Here is a 26654-nt window from a genome sequence, read left to right on the forward strand (position 1 = left end):
ACAGCAAGAGCATCCTGAGACATTGCCCTGCACCCAGGGACAAGGTGACATGGGCAGCACCTTCACCTACCTCAACAAGGTGCTGCAAGAAGGTTGCACAGTGCCTCCTGCCCAGGAGGGTTACAGGAAGCAGGATGACTCCCATATTCGCCAGGGTTTGGTAGAAGGAATGACCTAACCCAGAAAAGTCTGCCTAGCATTCTGAAAGAGAAACAACAACAACTGGTTTGTTTATATATTTCAGTTTTAATTAAAAAATAAAGGTTATCTTAATACATCTCTTGCAGCCTTTGGGCAAAATGCACCCTTAGCAAGACTTTAGGAAACATGATGCACATCTATTCTTGGCACACGTCTTAAACAAATGTGAACTTTCTACAGCAACTTCTCAAATCCATCCTTCTCCCAAAACCCTGGAAACATTTAAATGTTCTTTAAAAACCCTAGAAAAAAATTAGAAGTGGGCCCAAAGCAAAAATCCCAGATCCAAGCATTCCAAAGCTTTTGGAGCAGACTCAAATCCAAACCCTCATCTCCTTCGAAGTTTTATCCTGGATCACTGCAAATTCACAGACACGGCACCCAAATAACCATGAGACACGAAATCTGAGCGCTGACCTGGGTATGAGTCTCTCTTCAGAAGCTTTGGTCTCTATACTGGGCCAAAGCAAACCCATGTGTCTGAACTCTCCCCCCAAAATGTTTAAGTTGGGCCCATCCCTAAGAGAAATAAGTGCTGGTTACATGTCGAAATGGTGCTGTCAGAGCTCCCCATTTCTTAGCTGTCCCTGATCCAAGACCAGGCCAAGTCCATTTGCACTACTTTTAAAGGCAAGGATAAAGCCAAGCGAACACACGGAACCATCCAACACAGCCGTGCTATCACACATCTGCCCCCTCTGCAGGAAGGGAGCCCTGGCTTTCTCCTTTATTTGCCAGGAGCTGTCTGGGGTTTCTGGACATGGTTTTCTCTGGAAATACATTCAGGTCTCCATCACTCTCTGTGGAAGGCATACACGTGCCACCGCTCACACTGGACATCTTTGCTCCACCGTGGTCTACGATGGCTGACTCCCCAAGGCACAAAGTGACCAATCTTCCAACTTATACACAAGGTCTACATATATATATATATATATTTATATATATATGTACACACCAACAATTACATACATATTTAAATATATATATATACACACACATATATATATTTGGTTTTGGTTTCTCTCTTTGTTATTTCTTTTTTTTTTCCCCCTTTCCCTTCTCTTTTTCCCTTTTAACTTAATGGTGTAGCCTCCTCTGAGGAGGGCTCTGGTATATGTTCCGGAGACTCTTCTGTCTCCAAAGAGACTTCTGGCTTCTCCTCTGTCACTTTTGGCTCCTCAGGGGCTTGAGATCCCTCCTCCTGACTCTGAGCCTGGCTGTTCATTTTCTCTTCTGCTTCAATTTCCTCTGAGGTGGGAATGGAGTTTTTCTTTGGACGGCCTTTGGGCTTTGTTGGTGCTTCCTGCCCACCTTTCAACACCTGGAACAAAGAGATTAACAGTCAGATCAACCTGAACTTCACTGCTGTGAGGCTTCCTTTAGAGAGAGGATGAAATGTGACTTCAGACGTGACCTGCAGTCACCATTCAGCTTCAGAGAAATTCCCTGCATTCACAGAGTTCACTCATTATCTCATAGAACTAAAACTAAACACAAAAAATACCAGCAAGGACACTCAGAATTTAGATGGAGCCATCTAAGCCAGTTTCTGCAGCACCCCCAAAAGCAATCTAATCACCCAGTCCTCAACATTACATAAAGATTTTATGCACAATTCAGTCTCTTTCATGAGCATTTGATCTATTTAAAGCCCAAGTTAAGAACATTCAGACTTTAGCCAGGATTGCTTCTGACTGTCTGTTCTCTTGCCAGTTCCACTTCGACTTCTAAATTAGCATTTAATATTATTATGCCAAAAACGCAGAGGTACATAGTTTGGTTCTTCCCTCTGTTCCAGTTTCTTTCATCCCTCAGCTCTGCATTCTTCCCACCGCCTGTTGTACCTCCCGCCCATCACTTATGCTCCAACGTGAGCTTTTTATAGATAAAAAAAAGCACATTTCTAAGGAAACTGTAGGATAATTCAGCAGGAAGAAAACAAAACCTAGTGTAAATAGACACAAATCCCTGATATACTCAGCTCCAAAATCCATCCTTTCAGAAGCAGTTTTTAGGGTCTAAGAGAAATGGCAACAAACCCCTTACCATTTTCTTCCACTTCATCCTGCGGTTCTGGTACCACGTCTTCACCTGGAGCTGAGTCAGTCCCAGTGACTGCGCTAAGTCAAGCCTGGAAGAGAAGACAGAGACTGCAGGGAGCTGACAGAGGACAAGAAGCACCCAGATGCCAAGGGCAGCCAACCACACAGCAGTGGGACTACCAGAAAGGATTGCTTTGCTTCTCTCAGGGTGTTAAGATAGTTGCTGCTATGGAAGAAGAAAGAGTGGTCAAGGTGTTGGTGGACAAATGGCCAAGTGTAAGAGTTTCGGAGGTTTGCCAGCCCTTTTTAAACACAGGACTGCAGTTTGCTGAGTGCTGATGCTCCATATTTGTGCATGAAGCAGGGAGCTGCTGGTACACAGCATTCCTGAAAAATAGGCCTATGGTGTCTGAAGCAACCACGCAAGAAGCAAGACAGCTGGCATCAGTCTGCCTGTGAAAGCATTGCTCTTTGTATCGTATTTCATCTTCACTACCTACATAATGAGGATAATGATACTTTTTCATTTCTCAAAGAGCAGTAGTACATCTAAATCTATTAATTTCTTATGCATTGTGCTATTATAGGCAATTTAAGCTTATAAACGAATTTATTATTTGCGTGTTTAGCTTAAGGGTATGTGTGGCAGACAGCCCATAATCCTGATTCATCCTCCGCATTTCTCCAACCTGTGCGAGTTCATCTGAAACCATTCATTATTTCTATATTAAAACTCAGGATATGAAGCAAATGCAGCTCAGGTTAGCTCTTTATCCTTCCCCACAGGTGATGGTACCATGCATCTGGCAGTGTTGTAACTCAGTTGCACAACAGGCAGAGTTGGAAATCCTCAGCAACGCCAGGCAAGTGCCCCACAGAGTCACGCAAGACCCACAGGTGGGACAGCCCAAACGCAGAGCCACATTCCAAGGTGTTCTGGGCTGTAGGAGCTTTCTGGCAGATATTTTCCCTATTTCTACACAGGAAAAAACACACTTGTGGAGGCCAAGTTGTTCATAATAGCATTTCTGTTCCAGCTGGGCTCCTCGGGCAGTCGGGCTCTCTTGTGTATTTACAAACACCTACGCACCCCACACCAGCTCTGTGCTCACACACACACACACTCCTGGCTCCATGCTTTTCCCCACTTTAGATTCCCTGCTGCCTACGCTACTATACAGTGTCTGCAGAATATCCCATTGACTTAAAAATACTATCAGTGTTGTCTGAGAATGTGGCAGAGGCATTATCACATCACACTGAGCTCCTTTATTACTAACAAACCAGGTGCTCCATTTGCCCTCTAACCAGCACGATCTCGTGTCTAGGCCAAAAGCTGCAGGACTGAACACAGATCACAACCCATTGCTTCACCATCACGTTTCCAGCCATGAGTTCACAGAAAGAAACACTGCTTGGCTAACTTGCCATAGTGCATGTTATCACACTCTGATTACCTGCAGCCAGTTGCCATCTCTTGCCACACACATCACTGTAGTCAGCATTGCTTGGAAACCCAAGGAAACAAACAGGGGAAGTGGTGCAGGGACAGGAATTGCTCACCAGGCTCTAACACAGACAAAGCCAAGGAACAGTCATGCTATTAAATTAATTTACCAGCCCTGAGTGCTTCATCAGTGGTGTCAACAATCTGCTTATGTGACGCTGGGAGGAGCCACTATGGGAGCATTAGGATCTAAAGCATTCTGACTTGCTCATGAAATTCGGTCTAGCTGTGATCCTTGGCTTTGGTGACAAGCAGTACAAGTGGAGTGTGCTGACTTCAAAACCATTTTAAATATTGGGATTCTGCCATCTGTGGAGTTCAAGGTCTGGTGAACCTTTCAAACCCTCCCTAGGTTTACAAACTGAACGGGAACTGGACGAGGCTTTTTCCTCTAGTTTAAATCTGCAGAGTAGCATTCAAAGCCTTTAAAACAAGTAAAACCTCTCCTTATTTTAGTTTGTCTATTTGGTACCAAGCAGTCCCTGAGAACTCAAGACGGGGCAAGGCAACCTCCACATCTATGCGTCCCAGGCTCTCTCTCACTGAATTGTGAGCCATATTTGCCAGATAGAGTTCACTCAGCAGCCAGCTGAAACTACAGCCAACCTCCCAGCTGCCACAGAGACAGAGCCATCCACCTCAGCATCCCAGCAGGAAACCAGGCTGCATCTTTTCCCAACAGTCTAGAGCAAGAACAGGGAAGGAGAAAGAGCCTTTGCTCAGCTTCTTGCACATCTCTGAGCCTGGATGCCTGCTAGCAGGCATATCTATCACCGTGTGACATTTCCATTGATACAGCCTACCCGTGTCATCTTTGATCCCAAGAGAAGTTAGCCTTGAAATTTAATCAGGTCATCTGCCCATGTCCTTGGCCAACAGCAGAGGCATCACCGCTGAGCTAGAAAGCAGCACACTGCAGCCAGGGAGCACTCAATATGGGGACAGCTGAGCAGGCCTGCTTCAACGCTTTTGCTCCCTGTCCTTCTCCTAGTTTAGGAAACAGTATTTTTCCTGCTCCTTTCTAAGCAATACTTATAGTCATATGAGCATTTGAATGGACTGATCCGATAAAGCAGTAAACAGGATGAAGACAAGTGCATTCTGCACAGCCAAATGACTGCAGTTGGTGGTAGACAATAGAGAGCCCGACCTGTGTTGGGCTGCTTGGATCTCCCTCCCCAGCCCAATGAACTCCTACCTGTCGGGTGTAGACAAATACTTCTGCTTCTGGAATTTCTTCTCCAAGCCCATCAGCTGGAGCTCCGTGAAGATGGTCCGACTCCGGCGTGGCTTTTTTAACCGAGGTGTGGGCTGCTCTGCCTCCGACTCACTGCTGCCGTGGGTCTCGTTGGCTGGCGTCTCCGAGCTCCCAGTCGCTGAGTTCTGGGCTGGCAGCACACGGGAGCTGGTGGCAGCCGGAACGAGGTGAGGGACCACAGAGGGCTGCCTGGTGATAACGGAGATGAGAGGATATGCCCTCAGAGAAGGGGACCCTGGAAGGGAAGAAAGCAGACAAAGGTCAGTTCAGTGGCAATACGGATAGAAAGTGGGAGCTGTAGAGATGTCACTGCATACAACTCTGCAAACAGCCTCCAGAACATTGGGCAAGCCACTTTCTCACTCTGTACCTCAGTTTTCCTCATTTGCAAAATGGAAACAATCCTCCTTACCTGCCTCGCCGGTGGTAAAACATGGATTAAAGCTTAATGTACATAAAGTATTCAGAGATCTTTAAGATAAATGGTACTGTGGAAAGGAACATCTTACACCAGCAGGCCCGATTATGAAACTCTTAGTATGAATCACCACTAATGAACATAATAATCTATAGGGCTCAGTGAGTCTATTTTAGCAGGTAACTCTTCACCAGCAGGAGAAAGGTGTTGCCAGCCTGGCCTGCTGCTGACCTATATTCCCCAGCATGAACAGCTGTGGGATCACAACTCAGATCCCAGGTGAACTGCCATGCAGGGGTAGGTCAGAGCCATGCATCTTGTTGGCTGGCACTTCTCCCCACAGCCACTTCACTCACATCCAAAACCCAGTAAAGCAAGCTTGGGAAATGTTGCCATTACGTCATAAACCCCAGCAAAGTGAGAAGAGTTTGAGTCTTGCTTTTCTCCTCCACATCTTTGCAACACCAAAAAGCAGTTACTGCCACAGTTTACGTGCCACAGAGGAATGGACTTAACCTTCTTGTGTCCCTTAGGGGATAGGGGGTGCTGGTTCCAACCTTGGCTATTTTTGCAGGGCAAAGCAGTGCTAGCTATGAGAGAAGCAGATGACCCTGAGGTTGTTCAAGTGTTGAGCACCTGAAGGAGGGGATACTTTTTCCTAACTGCTCAGCAGTCAGCAACTGTGACCTGGCCAAATGCTCAGAAAAGCTCAGTGCATGCTTATTTTTGGTGCCCACGTCAGGACACTTATTTACTTACAGCACTTCTGAAACTGCTCTTCTACTTCTGGACAAGTGGTGGTTTCCAACTGCTAAGCTGCTGCGAGCTCCAGGTGGTAAACAGATTGGTGAGGCTGCTGACACCAAGAGCCTTCTGTCTGTTTATCACATATGATCATAAGAGAAGCCTTTGCTTGTGGCTCGACCCCAACAGTCATGAGAGTGCTTTTAGAAATGACTGTAAATAATGGAGGCATCAGCTGAAGTGCAGTCTGGCCATGTAGAAGGCTTCTCAGCTTTCTGTCTTTGGTGTGATAAGGGCACAGGATGGGTAGGACAGAGCAAGGACATCTCTGGGAGAAAAACATGGAGTTTGAGGCTTTCTATGGAGAAAGCTGGATGTCAGAAAGGGGCAATGCTTTAGCAGCCACTTCACAGTGAGAACAAAGAGCAGAAATAGCTCATCTCTGCATTGCTTCTGGTTCGCAAAGAAAATGAGCAAGTTCAGTCTCATTCTGGATATAATTCCAGAGTTGAAAGGTGGTTGATGCTGAGCCAGTCCATTGGGTCAAGGTACACTATTAATATGGCTTAAACCATCCGTACAGTTCTTACTCTGATAAAGCCTTGGCTTCCAAACAGGACAAAATCTGAGGCTCGATCTCCATTTCACATCCCCCAGAGTTTGAAGGTATTTCTGGACTGACACGGTATTGTAAGAATGGGATAATTTCCCAATCTTCAGCAAATTAAATGCTGGCAAGCAGCTCTCGTCTGCTCAGCACTATCGTGACTCTCTCTGTCTTCCTAAATGGGAAGGAGCAGAGATGGAGCATCTTCCTTTTCAAACCTGCCCTGCAGAATAGTTTCAGCTGAATGCATATTTTCCATCATCATTTTACAAACACCTTTTTCGTTTCTGATCCACCATCCTTTTGCACTTGAAACCCGAACAGCAGCCCACATAAGCCATGCTCTCTGCTGGGATGCTTCGATTAAACTTGTGGCCACTGGACATGACACAATAGGGACACCGTCACCAAGCTGTATCACATTGCAAACGTTTTAATTTAATATAAATACTTCAAACAAAACGTTTTCCCTTCTTTTGTCCCTTCCCCCTCTTCCCTGGCTCACTTTCAAACCCAGCAGACAGAGATTAGAGGGAAGAGAAAAAGGAAAGCACTAATTAATTGCACTGTTTGACTGCCGGCAATGGCAGAACAGTTTTCCTCCCAGGCAAACTCAGCTAATTCTGTTTTGGAAAGAAAGAAAAAGGAAGGGAAGATTTATGGATCAGCTCCTCTTGGCAGGTCAGCCCTGCTCAGAGGCAGAATGAAATCTCACTCCGAATGGGCTGCAGTGAAAGGTAAATAAAAAGAAAATGAACTTACGACTCAGGAAAGTCCATAAATCTGCCTTCTCCTGAGTGTCAAAACAAAAGGCTACCAAGGAGGAGTTGGGTTCGTTCAGAAAGCTCCCTTTTGCTGGAGGGTTGAGCAGCCCATTGAATGGATGAAGCAAGCCCTGAGCAAAGCAGATACCAAAACAAATCCCAAGTTCAGAGATGACCTGGGTGATGTTCATGCCTTGCAGTGTGGTGCTGTGTACAGATTCCTTGGCTGTTTCTAGAATGGGAAGCAGCACAACCGTGCCATGGTGTGACTGCACCTGATCTAATTATGGACTGAAAAGAGGTGGGCTAATTAAACTGAGAGTACGGCATCAACAGCTTGACAGATTCCAGGACCTGAGTTGGTGTTTTTGTGTGGTGTGGCCTTTAAAACGTTGGCACAGATGGTCTTTCAGACATGCTACCCCCACTATCCTGAAGGGCACTTCTGGGACATTCTGAAAGCTTCCAAAACCAGCCCCAAGGTTCAGCTCACATGCATAGAGCCAATATTTTCCATGCAGGGAAACAGAGCAGTCAGCTCTGAAAGCTAAGTGCAGCACTGGAGCACAAAGACTGAGTCTGCAGGAGGAAAACAAACAAAAATTAGTGCAGCTAGATCTAATGAAGCAAAAACGATCCTTTATAGGGTCCTCCAGTTAAAGAACAATTCTTTAAGAACTGAAACCTTCCGTGATGAGCTAAGACAAGATGAGAGTTCACTCAGGCATTCTATTTTGCCTTCCCTGACGCATTAGCTAAAGTCACTTCCCTGTTCAACCACATTTTTGATGGGTTGTGTTTTCATCACAAACAAAAACCCTGATGTCTGTGAACATCACCCATCCTAATACTGAATAAAACATACTGTAGCTGGAAAGGGCTCTTCCCCAAGGCACTTCTTGCTATGGAGTTACCCAGTCTGGTACCCAGCAGAGAGTAGAGGTGGATGAATCTGCAGCTGCGCTTCCCCAGCTATGGGCACTTGGGTGTGTGGTTGAATTCAGTCATTTAGTTCCAAAACCACAAGGGAAATTAGCTGAGCACTTGGAGCCGTGAGATCCAGGTTTCCTTTCCATACCTGTCTCCATTAGCAATTTATCAACATAATGTTTCAGTATAACTTTAACATAATAACAGTAATTAATAAGTTTGAGTGCATCTGAGGCATGCACGCCGGAGGCCTTCACAATAAAAACCCTAACCAAAAAGATAATTAATCTTTACTTAATAATGACATTTGATATTTGTATTGTGCTTTTGTACAAGTTTACGGCACCCTGCACCCAGAAAGTAATTGGTTATAAGGACACAATGAGCCCAAGAGCTTCCCTGAGTAAGGAATTATCCCACTGCCTGCTGTAAGGACCAGGGCCCTGTCAGATCCATGCTGAAGAGGAAAATCTGTAAATAAAGAAGGATTTTTATTTACTTATTTATTTGTTTTTCAAACGAAGCATTTAAAGAATCTCTTTGGCCAGCGCTCAAGAAATCCTCTGTAACGAATGTAAAAGAGCTCAGGCTTAATTGGTGGAAGATGAATCAGAAAAACAAGCACGACGTTTCTATTTTGAATTATCCTGCCTCACGCACTCATAGGGCAGCCTGCCTTTTGGAATGAATTCCCCCTTGACTCACATCCACCTCTTCAGGAAACCAAGCGTGGCTCAGAGAGGTCCCACTCTTTGTTTGAGGCTACAGGAAAGTGTGTGTGATTCCACATCTTTAGCCGATGACCCTTTAAGTCTTACCTTGTAGGAAAAGGGTTGCTCTGAGCCCAAGCAAATCGATCCTCCCATCTCCTTTTAAAATGGATGGGCCCAAGGCCATCACAACTGAAAATGGCTCCAAGCAACGGGTGGGTTTGGATGGGAATCTCCATTCCAGACCCTTACTGTTTGGACTCCAAGGGAGTTTTAAAACCAGGCCACATTAGTCCCAGAGAAATAAACACAAGCACGTCTCTATAAACCACAGAGATCAGATGATGCAGGAGAGTTACTGGGATACAAGCCACCAGCTCATTTACCATATCTGTATCGAGAGACACTTTGGCTCCATTAAGCCAACATCAATTTGAAGCTCTTTCTTTTGAACTAAGTCATGTCAAACACTTCAGCCAAGTGTTTCCTCCATTACGGATGATAAGACTGAACTCCAGAGCTCATCACTCACTGGACCCGAATTTAGAAAGCAACATAGCCAAAAGATTACAGAATCAAATAGCGAGGAGAAATGGAATTACAGGCAGTTTTTGGTCTCAGGGATGGAGGAGAAGCACTGCACCAAGGCGACCCAGCTCTCTGGGTGTCCGAATTGGAACTGCAACATGTTTGTCTTTACTGATGGCAGCCAGATGACCAGACAGCTCAGGACATTGGGGAGAACTGTAGGAGGCCAAATCCCAAACCCTGTACAGATGTTGTCACCAGTCAAGGAGCAACACTTGGATTTAAGTCTAGAAACAGATAATCAGAGTGAGAGGGTACAGTTTAATGGAAGGGTAAGTCATGTTCTGTTCCTTATACTACTCCCTAAGTGTCTCTTACTGGATGCTGTCCAGGATATTAGTCTATAAAGATTTCGGTCTGACACATTATGACCATTCTTACGTTCCTGCACGTTTGATAAATAAATCTGCCTTCTCTCAGGATTTCAGAGTTTCTGTCCAAGTTTAAATGCATAATGCCGTGCGTGTATAAATCAATCAGTCCTTTACTTCCTGCTCTGTTAATTATTATCACAACATTCATAAGCAAACACTAGCCTTGGACAGCAGACTAGCCCTGCACACAAAAGCACTCTTCAGGTTTCTCAAGCCCACCCTTGTGCGAGCTCCAGCAAAAACCTTGCCATAAATATCACCACCTCTTCCTGCTCTGAGCCTTGAAAACATTCTGGTGAGTGACACGTGGGAAGAGAGAGAGTTCGGTTGCTTCTGAGCACCAAACTGCTTAAATTTTGCACACTTGATCTTTTGGAAAACTCATTATTCTTCTCAGGAGAGCAGCAGATCAGTCTTTCAAAAGCAGAGTCCATCCTCTATGCCTCCACACCAACATGTAAGGAGGACTTCAGCAAGTACCAGTGCTAACCTGTCACATAGTGGCAGAGCCTTTGCCTCTTAGAATCATGGCTTATCCAAAGGGTCGCTATTAATAATCTTGCTCCCATCAGGACACATTTAGCAGAGAGGTTGGTCTCACTGGAGCTGTGTATAGGATTCTTTGATCTTCCATCTGCCCTCACGGAGAAAAAACTCATCTCTGTTTCCTCTACACACAAAAATAAACCCTGTGGACAATTTGGTTGAACAGCTGCACTAACAATGCAGTTTAGATAGACTGGAAGGATATATGAGCAAGCTTCATTCAACCTGTCTACCCTTTGTGTCTGCCAGTTCAGCAGTTTCACCCCACGCTGGTCGCTAGTTGAAAGGAGAAACACGGATGGAATAAAGCTAAATATAACATTCACCCCATTATTATTCCAAGAGAGAACCTTGGAATAAGAATTTCATCCAAATGTGATTTTTTGGGGTTGAAGAAGCTGACAAAGACTTTGTCACAGCTTTGCTGCATGGCGTTGCTTATTTTATTCCCTCTGATTCAAACAGCAGCATACCCAGGTTGCCCCATGGGCAGAACCTTACCCTGGATGAAATGAATCAAGGAGGGCTCAGCTTTCACTTTTTGGATGGGGGAAAAGTATGGCTGAACTTCCAGTTCCCAAAGCAGCTCCTGCAACTTCTGTAGGACTGTCTACGTTATATTAAGTCACTGCAAGAACCTTCAGATGTGTGGCTTATTCACCACCTCTGACTACAGCTGGGACGGTCCAAAATGGACTTGGGACACTCTCAGTGGTTATCCCTGGTCTCCAAACAGCCCGATACTGCACTCGATTCAACATCTGGACTTAATCAGCCTGCCCTGTGGTCCAGGAGTCAGTGAGGACAAGTAAAACTGCATTCACTGCTACAGACATCATGGAAAGAGCATGTCAGGCTGCAGCATTACATGTGTATTTTCACCTCGAAGTACAGCCTGTGGATGAAGGCACAGGGAGAGCCAGAGAGGCAGTCTGGAGAGGGGAAATGGGGGCTAAACAACACATCTGCAGCAGACCCACAGCTTGGACACAGGAACAGCTCCCAGCGCAGAAACCAAACTGAGATAGAGTTGTTAAGACTCAGCCCATTCATTTCAGTTTTTGTTTGTTCTCTTTCTAGCTGAAGCACAAGGAGGTTTAGCTCCTATTTCCGTTCATCTCATCTCAAAAAGTAAAACCCAAGCAAAACAAAATGTCTCAAGGACGGATAGTTTCAAAATGGATGCACCCAGAATAAGCAGTTCCATGAGAAAAATGTTGGCCTTAGCATCACTAAGCGCTTGGGCTGCATGCAACCATTTACATGTCAGAAAAGCGATGACAGGGTCTCCTCTCAGCTACCAGGCAGCCTATGCACAGCACTGTTAGATGGATGAGCCAGAAATTCCAGTTGGTGAGCTCTCCAAAGCTCTGGTCTCCAGAGAACAGGCTGCCTCACTCATGCCAGACACCATTGTGCTGGCTTTTTTTCTGTTCTGATAGGAAGTCAGCCAAGGAGACACTCTTTTATATCTCCAGACAGATATAGATTAGACCTAGGGTGGAGATTGGCCCTAATTAATCATAAGAGTTCAAATTAGGTTTCTACTGGTGCTCCAGTTCTGCTACCTCTAATGCTATTACAGACAGAAACCTTAGGACATCCATTTCAGGCACCTCCAATCCAGAACTACAGACACACCCCCAGAAATGCTCTACCTGACCAGAGATGTGGATAGGAGACCCTCCCTTGCCCATCAAACCAAGGGGTTTGAGTCCAAGCTCCGGTTATCGCCCATCTCTGGTTTTCATCAGCACATCTGTTTACCTCTGATTTTCCTATGGAATGCAGCATCACCGTGTTCCACAGTCTGTGATAACCTCATTTAAATACCAATCAGAGAAGTCAATAGACAAAGACAATGCAGTGCTTTCTTCCCTCCACACATGTGGGCGTACAACCCGCGCCAGTATTAGCATCAGTTCCAGGATAATGGGAGATTGTCTCATTCCTACCGTCTCTATTTAATCTCTTTTGACTCATCCAGGACCAAAAGAACCACATTTTGATCACTGAGATACAGATTAAGGGGAAGAGGACTCTGGCGTAGCATTCCCAGCCCTGGCACAGCTTTCATGTTCTATCTCCAGCAGATCCCCAGCTCTCACCGGACTTCTGTTTTCCCCACATGCAAAACGAGGGCGATAACATCTACCACACAAAGCTGTTGTATGGTCTGGAAAGCACTCAAACGGAAGCCACAAAGGGGAGGCAGAGGTGTTATTATCTCACACCTAGCTAAACATATTTCCCATTAATAGATTGCATGAGTGCTCTTTTGTGTCATACGATTACGAAACTCCTTAATGTGCCATTAATATATATGTTAATGGTGAAGCAATGCGTGTATCCTGTTGTTGTGCAAGAAGCAGTGTTTCCATGGGAACTCCTCAATACGAAGCACCTTTTTCTTGAGAACCAAATTAATATTTTTTATTTTTAAAAATCTTCTAAGACTTCTTCTAAAGAATATCAGAAAAGAGATCGTAGCGATGCTATGGCTGCCAATGCAGAGACAGCCGAAGGAAAGAGGTCTGAGGGGAATATCTCTGCTGATTCTCATACACCACCACGGCCAGATTCCTTTATGTGGCATTGCTGGGGTGAAACATCACAGATTTATTATTCCCATGCTCACTCTGCATACGGCGCAAGAGACTTTACGTTGTCAGTGCTCTCACTAAGCTATGAGTCAGTAAAACAAAGCGAGAATGACTTTAAGACCCTTCTAAATTCATACGGCTTCGATCTGACAACACATTCCTACCCCATTCCAGCCTGGAGGAAACAAAAAAAAATCTCTGCTGAAAATAAAAAGTCCTGCATTAAAACAACGCTCCGCTTGCACATCCGCCTCGTGCCTCTTCCACATATTACAGAGAGGAGGAAGAAAAAGCACATCATATGATTTATTTTTAACTCCGTGGGGGTCACTTTTCATTAAGCTGTTGAGAAGAAAACATACTCCCACCAAGACGTTAACATCTCATTTCCAGTACTGCTTTGGTAAAGAGACCAAATAAAAAATAATGGCTTTTACAATAAGACATATCATCCATCGTCAGCGTGTAAAACGCAGTCATTAATCACAGAAGCAACCTACTTATTATAGGTATTCAAGCACTGGCAATACAAATGCTTATAAAACAGGGGCTCCTTTCATAATTCCCTGCCCTTGTCTCTCAATAGTTTAGAGGATTAACCCTTTTACAACAAGGGATGGGCAAACTGGTTTTGCCTAATTCCAAACCAACTTGACGTCATGGGTTCAAAAGTTCGTCTTGAACTCAAACATCAGATGCAGTTTGTGCAGAGGGGAGACAGAAAGAATGAATCTGGGGAGAGAAAATGGAATAGAGTGAAAGAGCACATCTGAAAACACTGAGTGTGTATAACAGAAGGTGAAAGGATAGATACAAATTGCTAATGGATGACTGAAATCCCTACAAAGTAATACACGCAACTTGGTCTTAATGTCTAAATATGATTTGCACGGAAGCCTCTTCCATCCTATAGACTTCCCTCTGAAGGGGAAAGAAACAGAGATTTTCTTTGCATGCATAGTTAAGCCTCACCAAGAACACAATGAAGTGCATGCAAGTCAGTGTTGCAATCTGCACTGGCTATATATTACTTCCGACTTCTTTTGCATTTCTTAGCAAAAGATTTTACAGCACTTTGCAAAGGTGCATAACAAGCCACTGTTTCCACGTAACTAATGGGAAAGATGGGTCTTTAGCCCCACATTGTGAGAGCGGGATGGAGCTGGGTAAAGGTATCCAAGCCATGGAGCAAAGTCCTCAGCTGCCCCATGGATCTGCAAAATCCAGCTCCATTCAGGTGTCCCTGCTAACAGCAGCGACATGTCCGGAGCTGCCAGATAAATGAGTGCTCAGCAGAAAATGGTCACACATTTGCAGTCTGATGCAATTCCTTTTCTTCTCCAACACGCCCAAACCTTCTCCTGACTCCAAGCAGTAAATAACGTGTGGGGACAATGGGGAAATCAGGAGGCACTGAGAAAGGCAACGTTTGGACATTAGAGTTCAAAATATGTAAGCCTCAGTGTTTACTGATGTCTGTAAGAGTGAAGCATCTGAATGAAGGAGGGAAGCTCGAGAGGCTTTGAATTTTCTCTCCAGTTTAACCAAAGTAATTACTTTTCACATGCTTAAATTTTATCAACAGCAAGGCAGTTCTTTCCAATGCTGGCAGCAACTATAGGAGGGAAAAGACTTATTGCTGGCTTTGGGGAAAACAAACATTTTGAGACAACAAATTAAAAGGATGCATTATAAGCCACCTTCAGGCCAGGTGCTGGGAACAAACACTTTCCTCTGGGTGGGTTTTTTTCTATTAATTAATTAATTTTCTATTAATTAATTAACCACCAACGGGCAACAGCAGCTATTCCATTACAGTTTCCTTCACAGGTAGGAATTACTCAGAGGATACCTTGTAGGGACAAATGGTTTCAGAGCAATTGAGCTACGTCCTGGTAAGCCATCAGCACACATTGCAGAGGTACTCAGAAACTCAGCACCAGCTCTGCTTGTTAAGAGATATCACAGGTTTCTCAAGATAATTCCCCTCCAGGAAATGTTTTTCTTAACCAAAGTCCCCGTCAGTGCACTGTGATGAATGGCAGCGCTTTCTGTGTCCTGTAATTTACTACAGTGAAGTACCGTCTTTATTTTGCAGGTATATTCTCAGAGGCAGAGAAATGCAATCAGCAGACAAAAGCATCACCTTTTCCTTTTCTGTGTAAGATGAGGTTAAGATCACAGCTGAGTCAACACGAGTGAAATGCATCGTGCCTAAGCTGTCCTAAGCAGCCGATATCTCTGAATACATAAAGGCAATGCTCAGTTTTTAAATAGCTGTCAACTGATTTTAATGCATTTTCACATGTTGTGACATGTCTAATTGTGCTGATATTAAGAAGGGAGAAAATAAGGCATGGATTGCCAGGCAGTGACAAAATCACAATGAGAATCGTTGCCTTCTACCCCAAACACCACAAAGCCACAGCAACTTGACTGCAACTCTCAAGTGTTCTGCACTGCTTTCATGGCTGTGCCTTCATTTACTTGTGGGAACAAAAACAGGCAGTATTTTTGCCTTAAAGGAAGTTACGTGCCATAAAATCCCTGCATTAATGGCAGTTTTATTCCTTTTTTTTCTTTTCTTTTTTCCTCATATTAGCACTATTGGATGGGTCTATTTCATGGCTGTGAGCTCTCTGGAAAGTATAAATGGGAGTGATTAACTGATCTTGCTATGAAAACTGCAACGGCACCAACAAAAAGGTTATTTGGTTCTTTAATTTGTTAAACAGGGTTTGCCAAAGTGAAAACAAAGCTCACGTAGGCAGCTAACCAGATCTGGAGACATTTGTGCATCCTGTGCTGGCCGTGCCTGCAATCACACGCATCTCTTTCATTTCCATCACTTGCTGCAGTGGGAAAAGTTTTACTACAAAACCCAACCCAAGCACTGAGATAAGACTCAGGTGATCCTGGACAAAGCAAGATCCATTCCCTCAGCATCATCTGCTCGTGTCTTCAGATGTGTTTCTGGGAGGGGAAAGGCTGGGAGAAGGTGTGGGGAGAGGCAGAAGGACACACAAGAGCTCTGCTCCCACACGCTCATGGATGCAGTTCCCTGCCCCACACCAGAAAAAGCCTTGGGGGCTGCACAGTGCAGGCGGGTGGGCAATCTCACCCTACTGATCCCACCCAGACACCCCGAGGTCTCCCATTATCTTTGCTGGGAATAGGGACCGTGGCAGCCCAGTGCTTACCTGTGCGATGGATAATGGTGGAGGCATCCCACACCCACATCCCATTTTCTGTCCTTTTGTTGCACCCAGTGTTTCCATCCACCAAAGACTTTCACAGAGCCAGAGCAACACTCCTTATTTAAACAAGGATCAGGCTCTGTCTTTCATTTTAAACACAGCTGCACAACGAAGGCAGAAAACAGAACAGACCAACTCCAACCCCTGCAAAGCCCTTTCAGCGCCTGGCACTGACTGGGAGATCATTTGCTGCGGGGACGGATTTAGTTCCCTGAGACAGCCAGCAATGACCCCACCTAGCAGCTATTCCCTGCTGGACACACAGTTCTCAATGTCCAAAGCTTGTGAGAGACCTCCAAAGATGGCACTTAGCTGCAGTGCTAAAAGCCCCTGAGACAGCCCTGCTTGGCAGAGGGGTGTAAGCCAGAAACCCCGCAGCTGCCACTGAGCTGCCCCAATTGGGGGTGAAGCCGTTCTGGGCTGGAAGGGAGCTAAGGGGAAATATGAGGACAGAGTGAGAAGGGTCAGTCCTAAAGGATCGATCCCAAATTCATACAAAATACATTAATTCTCTCAGCACAGGTATGTGAGCCACAATTTAAAATCTCCTTCTCATTTTCTGCAGACAACACCGTACGTTGTTCAACTTGAATGTGTTTATAAATCCGCCTTTTTATTTATGTCCACTTTTAAAATGAGGTTTTGGATGCTGTGCTTTGTTCTGCTGAGACAGAAATGAATCTCCGTAACCACTTCAGTCTGGAGATTGGATCATGCACACATTTCAGCAGCTTATGAACTGATACGTGCACAAAGAAGCTCTCCAAATTCAATTAGGAATAAAAAGCACCACAATCCCTACGATTTCTTTCCTATCGTTTCTGCTGTATCTTCTCACATAAGTCTCCAATGGACAAAAATATATCCGCAGAACCAACTGCAGTGACATCGCTCATAGCCATCAAGAAAAAGGGTTTCTTCAGAGCTGTACAAATAAAGAGCGATCGCTCTGGGATTACATTAAAACAAAACCATTCACGAAATCTAAGCGTTAAACTACTTTGCTATAATGTGCTTTTAAATGTTTACTGTTAAGGCATAATTGAATTTGACTCACTTGGGCCCTGATCCAACGACGATTTAATTGACATCAGTGGGAGTTGGATTGGGCTCGGAGTCATTTTAACTAAAATAACCCATCAATTGTTCCTCACCCACTTCATCAAACTCCTTCTCATCATTTATGATTGCTCTGTAATTTATTGCAATGAGGTTAAACCAACCCTACCAACTCCTGGCATGCTTTCCTGTCCCTCAGAGGAGCAGCTCAGTACCATGGAGTGGCCTAGAACCAATTTGCTTATGGGAAGTACATGGATGGGAGGGTCTGAACTGCCCAGCATTGTCCTCTGCTGTTACAGAAACCTTCCAACATCAGCTCCTCCACTATTTAGTCACCAAAGGAACAAAATGAACCGTTGGCATAGCTGTCAAGAAAAGGTTTTGAGCAAAACAGACAGAAGGGTGAAACCAAATATGTGCACCAACTCATGCAAACATTTCATAGCCAAAAAAACAACAAAAAGAAAACAACGTTCGCTTCAGACTTCTCACCATTGTGTTGCATCAGCATTACTCACTTTCTATTTTGAGAGAATTTTTCATATTTCTCCTCTTTGAGCCACAGGAATAAAAGCAAGGCAGAGCACCAGGCCTTCCTATGCACGCAAAATACAATGATGTGCTGGTAATACGCTCCGTGTGCAAGAGCCACCCACAAGAAAGCACCACCACTGCTCCTTTGGCTTCAGATTAATCTGTCACAGAACACCCTGTTTAGGTAACCACAAACACACCACACACGTTTCTGCCTTGTAAAAGAGGAGATGCTTTTATTAAGGCTTCAGCCTTTGGGTTCTTACACAACAGCACGCTCGATTGCCATGTAGGTGTGCAGGCACCTGTACCCTCCAAGCGAATGAGACCTGCTCTTGTTCTAGAAGTGTCTATTAAAGCCCCAGATCAGATGAAACCCAACTTCCATGGGTGAAATCCCAGTTTAAAAAAAAAAAAAGGCATCAGCAAGAATTAACCAATAACTACCGTATAGCTTTTAAGATCATCATTATGAGAAATATCCAAAGGCAAATGATGAGCAAATGCTTCAAGATGAATTGCATTTAAAACAAGGCACAGAATGAGCAGCTGGGTTATAGGAGTTACAGGGTGCACAAACACTCTTCTAATTCCAGCATGAGTAGCCCTGCCGAAATCAGCCAAGCAACCACATGAACAGAAACCACCAGCAAGTTTCAGAACTTACAAAGTAAGACCTGAATGTGCAAATCCAAACACACCTTAAGGTCACGGCGAGGCTGCTGCTTGAATGTCACGGAACTAATGAGCATATGCGTTAGCAGATTCCCTATCATCACATTTTTAATGGGGATTTTATTTTTGCTTTACAAAACGTTCTGGGAAGCTGTTTGTCCTCCCTTCACAAAAAGCCATCTCCCCTTATGAATCAATGCACATCGATGCCACGGCTGTGACAACTGCAGTTGGAAGAGGTTTGAACAACAGTCCACGTTGGGGAGGTTGGAAGGGGTATTTTGGGAGAGCCCACTCTTCACCCCCCCCCCTTTTAGTTACTTAAATGGGTCCCAGCCCTGATCGGAACACCTGTGTGAAATATCTACAAGTGGTGACACGGTGCTCTTCTGAACTGCCGTGTGGCCAAGAGAAATGAGAGAAAAGGAGCCAAGAATCAGTCAGAATGTGAAGTTATATGAAAGGAAGATGGAAAATACTGAGTATTTACTGTGTTAGCCAGCCCCTCACACCAAACCTATATATATCTTTACAGACGTCGTTAGAACATGGCTTTGGGAATTATACATCACTCAGCAAGGGCTAGAAGCTTCCCTATTGGATTCTCCCAGCATATTAGAAAAGGAGAAATAACAGATAACCAGGGCAGAGAAATGCAGTGCTCCCCTGGATGGATGGTACTGATTGCTTGACCTCACACTTCATTGCTCAGCCTACTCCCAAACCCTCACAACATGAGAGCAATGCAAACGGGACGTGGTATTAGATGATGAATCAGCGTGGGTGGACACTGCTGTGCCCACCTGGAGGAGCCCTCACTCTGTATGGCACAACGCTGAGTAAAGGCGCCTGCCAGCTCCCATCAACCCTGTTCTTCTGACCCAGCTCTTGAAAATTAAAGAAAATCTTGCAATATAGAAAGTAATTCATGGCTTTGCCAAACGTCTCATATTAAAAAAAATAAGGAAAGTATTAGAAAGTTCCGTGTCAGCCTTCAGAAGGAATGCTTTCAATGTTTTTTTCCTGTCTCCAACCTGTTCCCCCTCCCACCCCCCAGCCCCGTTTTTAACATCAAACATGCCAAAATAAATTCTACAACATTATGTTTAACTTTGACCTGAAAAGAGCAACTTAGCGTTAACTTCTGTCCACAAACCAACAAACGTCCCTTCTTCTGCCTTAATGCAATTATCAGCTCAGGTGAACAGTAGGGAAAAAAGGCTCCTGAGCTCCTGCCCTGCTGCCCAGTGCATGGTGAGATGGCTCAGTGCAACCTCACCTGTTTTTTCCACAATTTCCCCAAGAATTTTCCGCCATTTTTTGTGCCCATTGGATACTGAAGGCATTGGTGCTGGTGGGACTTTTATCCCACAGTCCAAGTCTTAATTTCCTGCATTAAACACCAGTAATTTGAAGCGGAGTTGCAGGAATAATAACCCATGGCAATGCTGGAGCTGCAGCACTGTGCTGCACCAAAGGGCTCCACGGGCAGAGCTGCAGTCAGAGCTCTGCAAAGACACCCAAAGCTTAACCCAGAACAGCACAAGGATGGACCTGAATTGCTCCCAGTGTGACTGAGAGGCTCCAGAAAATAAAGTGCAGGGATTGGTTTTCCCAGAGGAATCCCACATTCATTAATGCCATCTATTCCAGAGCTCCTCTGCAGCGCTGATTCGTATTCGACCACAGCCACAGCGCTGCTGCCTTTCTGCGGCCGGCTTTACTGCAGCCACCAGGCTGTGATTTGTTCTTTTGCTCTGGGTCGTTTTGCTTGTGGTTGATTTCTTTTAGCCACGATAAACAGCGCTGAGAAGCAGACAGCCACATCCAGTCCCGGTGGCAGATTCTTAAATATCTCAGTGTCAGGGCCAGATTGCTGTGCTTGATCTGAGCGAGATCTGTTTTCAGATCCTGGCTCTGATCTGGCTTCGCTTCTGAAATGCCACCTCTAATGTTGGATAAAATCCGACTGAGAGGATTGACAGACTCATCTCCGCACACACGGGTATTATTAGGCAGCTCACATGCTGCTTTTTTGCATTTCTGAGCTATATTTCTTGCTAAAATTGTCAAAACACATTAAAAAAAACCCACACGCACACCAATAAAAACCATTTCAGACACCCTGCAGAATGCTGAACTTGTTAAAACAATGTGCTGTGCCCAGGCTACAGCCACTACAGCCAGATCCTCTCCCCATGCCAGAACCTTCTGCTGCTCCCTGCTGGGGGACGTTTCCCCATAGGACTGAGGAGGACACTTTGAGCCTGAGGATACCAGCACTGACTTCAGGCCTTTGGGGAGCAGTGAAGCACTCCTGCATGAACAGACAGCAACGTCTGAGCTCCGCTGGGTTTGCAGAGCACTGAGACAGGGCAGAAAGCAGACTGAGCCTTCTAGGATTTGGATGCTGCAGCACTGCCTGTGAACTACTTTGAATTTACTGAGAGCACTCATCAGCTCACCTAATCCCGGATTAGAGGCAGCTACCGAAGCAACACTTGATACTCCTCAGTATTTTCTTTTTCATTTTGCCCTTACATTTTGCTGTTCAACTACAGAATTACACTCATCTTTGTAAACTGAAACCGATCATGCAGAACAATTTTTTTCTATTATTTATTTTTTTCTTTTTCCCCATATAAAACCCTAGAAATAACTCCCAAACCACCACTGGTTTGCACACAGATGCTGGCAGCTCCGTGTTTTGGGTCGGCCTATGGGGATGTGGACCTTCCACAGACACCCCACACCACAGCTTCTGCCACCAAGGGCACACATGTGGGATGTTCAGGTTGGAAAGCTCACTGGAGCACCCAGGGCGCACACCACAATATAGAACCCATTCCAACAGGTGGGATCCGGGTGGGATAGGGCAACCCAAAACTTGGCTTGCTCAGGTGTGAGCTGGTCTGGCATGAGGTCCACCCTCTGCTTTGTATTGCTGTAAATGATGAATCCAGCTGCTATGTTTCATGTAACACACCCAGAGTGGCTGGCATCTCATTTTTCCCCGCACTCAGACGCATTCTGCACCAATCCCTTCTCCTTTCCCAGCTCTCCCCAAGGAGCTCTGTAACAATATCCATTCGATCTAAAGAAAAAAGGGTCAGCAAAGTATTTCTGCAAGAGAAGCGGCTTCCACCCCAGTTCTACGCAATGTCTCAGAGCAAATCCAACCCTCGGCCGTATCAAGGCCATTCTGAACAGAATCTCTCACTGTTGCGAGGTCACTTGAATGGAAACTGAGCTGTTTTAGGACGCAGTAAATCTGCTTTCCTACCATGAATTCCTAACCAGGTTGCCAAGACTGATCAGAAATCAGGAATGCCAAAGCCCACACTTTGCTGCACGAGCAATGAGTCCGCACCGTGTTCACCGTGCTACTTTGTTTAGAGCAGAGCAACGCAAGAGCTCAAATACGTCCAGATCACGGCAGCTGAAAGACCTTTGGGATCAGCAGTCCTCACTTTTACTCCAACATTAAAAAATATATATATTAAAAAACAGAAGAAGTGAAAAATAAAACTTGGAGTTCAGTGCAATTCTGTATTAGATACCTATGTCCATTAAAACCCCGAGAGTACGAACAGAAAACAAGGTCTTACTTTCCCCACTTCTTCCCCCTCCTCACACCCCAAAAATATCCAAAATATATAATATAATATAATATAATATAATATAATATAATATAATATAATATAATATAATATAATATAATATAATATAATATAATATAATATAATAAATTAAATGAAGCAACACACTGAAATGCTTGCAAATTTGAGTTTCTTTCCTCCCTTTGGAGCGCATACGATAAATGATAGACACCAAATAATTGGCACCGTCAACTTTGCCCAAACAACCTGCAGTTTTGAAGTAAGCTCTCTTGAAAGGGACAGAGTGATTCATTTTAAATCCAACATCTCAACTCATTTGGATGGCTTACAAAGGACATTCGGAACCAGCACTGCTCATCATTAACAGTCGATGCCCTGAATCCGAGTCGGAGTTTCTCAGCCTCCAGAACTCAGGACAAGAAACCAAGCATGGCATGTGTGGGCTCTACGGGCATTGCCTGTCCTGGTTTATTGTGTGAAAAGCCAATAAGTAATTAAATATCATAACAGAGAATAATGTTTTCACTGTCCAACTCATGAATCAAAGAGATGTCAACCACCACCTGAAAGTACTTCCCCTTTACTTACCTATTTATCAGCCCTGATGGCTGCGAATCTGTGTGTGCACTTGGTAAGATTTGGTATAAGTACAGCTCTTCTATTTCCGTGGCTCAGCAAATGCCACAGTTACACCAAATTCAAGCTAAGTGCTGATCCCTTTTAAGGGACATCACATTTTTCTTTCCATATACCAGGTCTGCTGGGGGCTCGCTCCGAGCTCCTTGCAATGGGAACCTTCCCAATGGGAGCTCTGAGCAGTGAGCCTTCCATCAACCCCGAATCTCCTTCCAACTAAAATTTACACACACGTAAATATCACAACTTCCATCGCAGCCAAAACTGAAAGTATTTTCCATCTGCTCAGTAACTTTTTCAGCTCTCTCGCCCTAACAGGAGATGCCATTAAACACGCGTGCTGAACATCTTATATCTTTCAGCTCCAAGTAAATTATAAAGCACATTCGACTGATCCAACTTCACCCAGGATGAAAGAGAAATTCACTCTTCAGCCCAAGAGAGCACTGTAAAACACCTGAAATTATTTCAGACCACAATGGAAATCTGCGCTCACTGCTTTCCTGCTTATCTCAACAGACAAAGGAAGCACGAGCTGAAGTTTGATGCCATCGTGCTGTGTTTCTTCAGGCTTTGGTCCCCGTGCAGTTTTTGTTTTCCCAACAGATTTGTGTCGGGTATTTTTTGTATGTTGTTATTTCTGTGCTCCGCTCCGTTTCTAAGACAATATCAGAGTTTCTTCTCTTTTATTATAATAAAACAAATCCCATTAGGCAGTACTTACTCTTCAGTAGCACCTATCCTGCTTGGGAGGTTCGCAGTTTGGAAGCACGGACTTTTGCAGCCGTTCCTTCCATGGTTTTAATCCCACCACCAAACCCTGCACTTCCCAATCACTGCAGCTCCATGAAGCTGAGCAGCTCAGGAGCTGACATCCACTGCAATGGGGCAGACCGGAGCTGGGGCTGAAAACTCAGTCTCAAGGGCAAATTCATTAACAGTCCCAGGCACAAAGCGAAGCACAGCTTTAACTGCAGAGCTCAGAACCCACTGCTGAATCATCCGAGGATTATTAATGACTATTTAATGAATAAATATTACTCTCTCATACTTATGCTGTGTTCCTTCTGAGTGTTAAGGGCTGCTTTCTTCTCTAAGGCTTTCCATACAGCAGAGATGGAAGGAGGAGACAAGGATCTCCTCCCCACAGATCTGTGCAGCCGTGCCATTGACCCCAGCATAGGCAGAATTGGCTCCCCATGCTTACCCCCCCATCTGAGCCCTCTGTGCCTGTTTTGGCCAAGTGCAGGACTTTGCTGTTCATGCAGCAACAAGGGATCAGCGCTCAAAAACTCCCTCATTAACAACATCCCAATTAACAACTGAGTCTCCTCATAGGACAGCACAGCATGCTAAGTTCGGGGAGGCAATGGGTGCCATTACAACTCAATAGGAAGAAATAAATTTGGAACGAAGCTGACACTATTCATGTAACTTCTGACCCTCCAATCAATTTGGGACCTTCAGTTAATTACATTTGCTAACTAAATATTGAGGTTGGAGGAAGACCAAGGCATTACTGAGCTGATCAAACTCTCTGTAACCCGACAGCAAGTTTTACATTGGCGCATTAGTGCAGCTTCTCTGGGACCTGGAAAGATCCCTTTTATTTATATCCAACCAAGCACTGAGGGAGGAAGGAAAGCAAAGAGCCAAAGTAGGAACTGAAGTTTTAAACACAGCATCACAGAAATGCAAAATGCATTTTCTCAGTACAAGGAAAAACAAAATGTTGGCCTTGATACCTCACAAAAAATTAAGCTTTTAAGGAATATTCTTGAAGAGTTCCGGACTTTTGAATCACGTATTGCAAAGTCCCAGCTTCACCAGCTGCTCCATTGGGTGCCACAAGGGTGGCACTACGGGAAGAGCATGAGCTACCTGCTTCGCTAGAAAACGGGCTGGTTTTTGTTTAAAACCGGAATGCATGACAGGGGGACATTTTTACTGCGCACGTGGATCTTTAAAAGCTCGCGTCGGAGCGATTCCTTTGTGAAACACCTGCGGTCGAGACCCCATCCTGCTCACTGTGATGTACTAAAATCAGCCGCCGCACAGCGAGGTCGGCAGGGTCCCTCGGCATCCCCCCTCACCTGGAGCCGCTCTCCCGATGAGGACGGCCCTGGGGGGCACCTTTTGGTCCCAGCGAGGGGCAGCGATCCCCGCCCCAACCCTTCCCAGCCCTTCTTACCCGCACAGGAGTGCAGCGGCTTGGGCCGAACCAGGAGGGACGGACAGACGGAATAGAGGGAAAGTTTCTCGAAGTAATCGCACGTCTCCTTGGAGAGGATTTCGTCGATCATGAAAGTCTTGTAGCGCCTCCTGCCTGCCTTGGCGAGCCGGGGCTGCGGCGGGCAGTGCATGGCCGGCCCCGGGGCCTCGGGGCTGCGCGGGGCTGCCAGGGCGGCGGGCGGCCGCTCATGGATGGGGCGCGGAGCCGCCCGAGCTCCTCCTGCGGGTGCTGCCCCCGCTCTCGGTCCGCGTTCCGCAGCGCTGGGCTATGCTGGGCTGTGTTGGACTGTGCTGGGCTATGCTATGCTGGGCTCTGCTCGGCTCGGCGGCGCTCCCTCGGCTCGCAGCGCCGCTGCCCCGCTATATAACCGTGCCGATAAGCATCTCCCCGCGGCCTTTTTAGGACGCTCCGGCTGTCAATCAGGGCGCCCGCTGCTCCCCGCCGAGCACCATTGTTACCCTGCGCCCGGCTGGGAGGATCCCGGCGCTCCTCTCCCCTCCCTGCTCTCTATTTTAAGATACCGGGGTGTGTGCTTTTCTTTCTTTTTTTTCCTTTTTTCTTTTTCTTTTCTTTTATTTATTTATTTTTTTTTTTTTTCGGTGCAAAAAACTGGAAAGCTTCCAGATTAGGGCTGGCTTCTCTCTCTCTTTATTTTTTTCCTCCCCCTTTTCCAAGCTCGCAATTAGTTTGAAGAAATTAAAAGCTCAGGCAGCGTGGGGAAGCTCAGCCTCGGGGCCGCGTCCCGAACCGGCTCGGCCCGCAGCTTTGCTGTGCCGCTCTGGGCCCCCAGCTCAGCCCACCCCCCCCCCCTTACCCGGGGCCGCACGGTGCGGGACGGAGCGGTGAGCTCCAACCCGCTGCGATGGGTGCTTCTCTATGCGGCCGTTCTGCGCTCTTCCTCGGCCCCGGAGCTGATTTACGGGCAGATCTCCTCGGGATGAGCACTGCGGCTGTCAGAAACCCCGTTTGTTTCTATGGAAGGAGGCAATCGAGTCCCACTCACGGATCATTTTGGCAACTTTTCGTTGCTCTTTATTAATCAAAACCAACCCCAACCCTCACGCATCTATCGGCCGCCTCTCATGCCCTCTTTATAAGCAGCGTCTCTTTGTCAAAATCACTGCTTGGCTTTCAGCTTTACAGATCTATCTGCAGGTTCGGAGAGCCCTAAAAGCAGCGCTGGGCACACACGGCAAAACTCCACACTCCTCACTTCTCTGTTGGACTTTTGTCTTTAAATCTCACTGCGCCGCTCTAAAAAGCACAGCACACCGAATTAACACAAAGATAAAACAAAGCCTTTTGCTCATTAAGCCATCGGAAGAGCTAAAATAAGTTATTT

The 26654-nt window shown here is 45.5% G+C and overlaps 1 protein-coding gene across 1 annotated transcript; it reads right to left on the bottom strand.

The window, feature by feature from the left end:
* Positions 1–232: 232 nt before the first annotated feature.
* BARX2 (BARX homeobox 2) lies at positions 233–25789 on the bottom strand. Its single transcript, XM_072355031.1, has 4 exons — positions 25271–25789; positions 4952–5246; positions 2251–2335; positions 233–1525 (listed from the first exon to the last, which is right to left on the bottom strand). Exons 1-4 carry the CDS (start codon positions 25440–25442, stop codon positions 1277–1279), a joined length of 801 nt encoding a protein of 266 aa, XP_072211132.1. The 5' UTR covers positions 25443–25789; the 3' UTR covers positions 233–1276.
* Positions 25790–26654: the final 865 nt, after the last annotated feature.

Source organism: Excalfactoria chinensis, chromosome 21, assembly GCF_039878825.1.
Source record: "Excalfactoria chinensis isolate bCotChi1 chromosome 21, bCotChi1.hap2, whole genome shotgun sequence".
In the NCBI taxonomy this organism is placed as follows: domain Eukaryota; kingdom Metazoa; phylum Chordata; class Aves; order Galliformes; family Phasianidae; genus Excalfactoria; species Excalfactoria chinensis.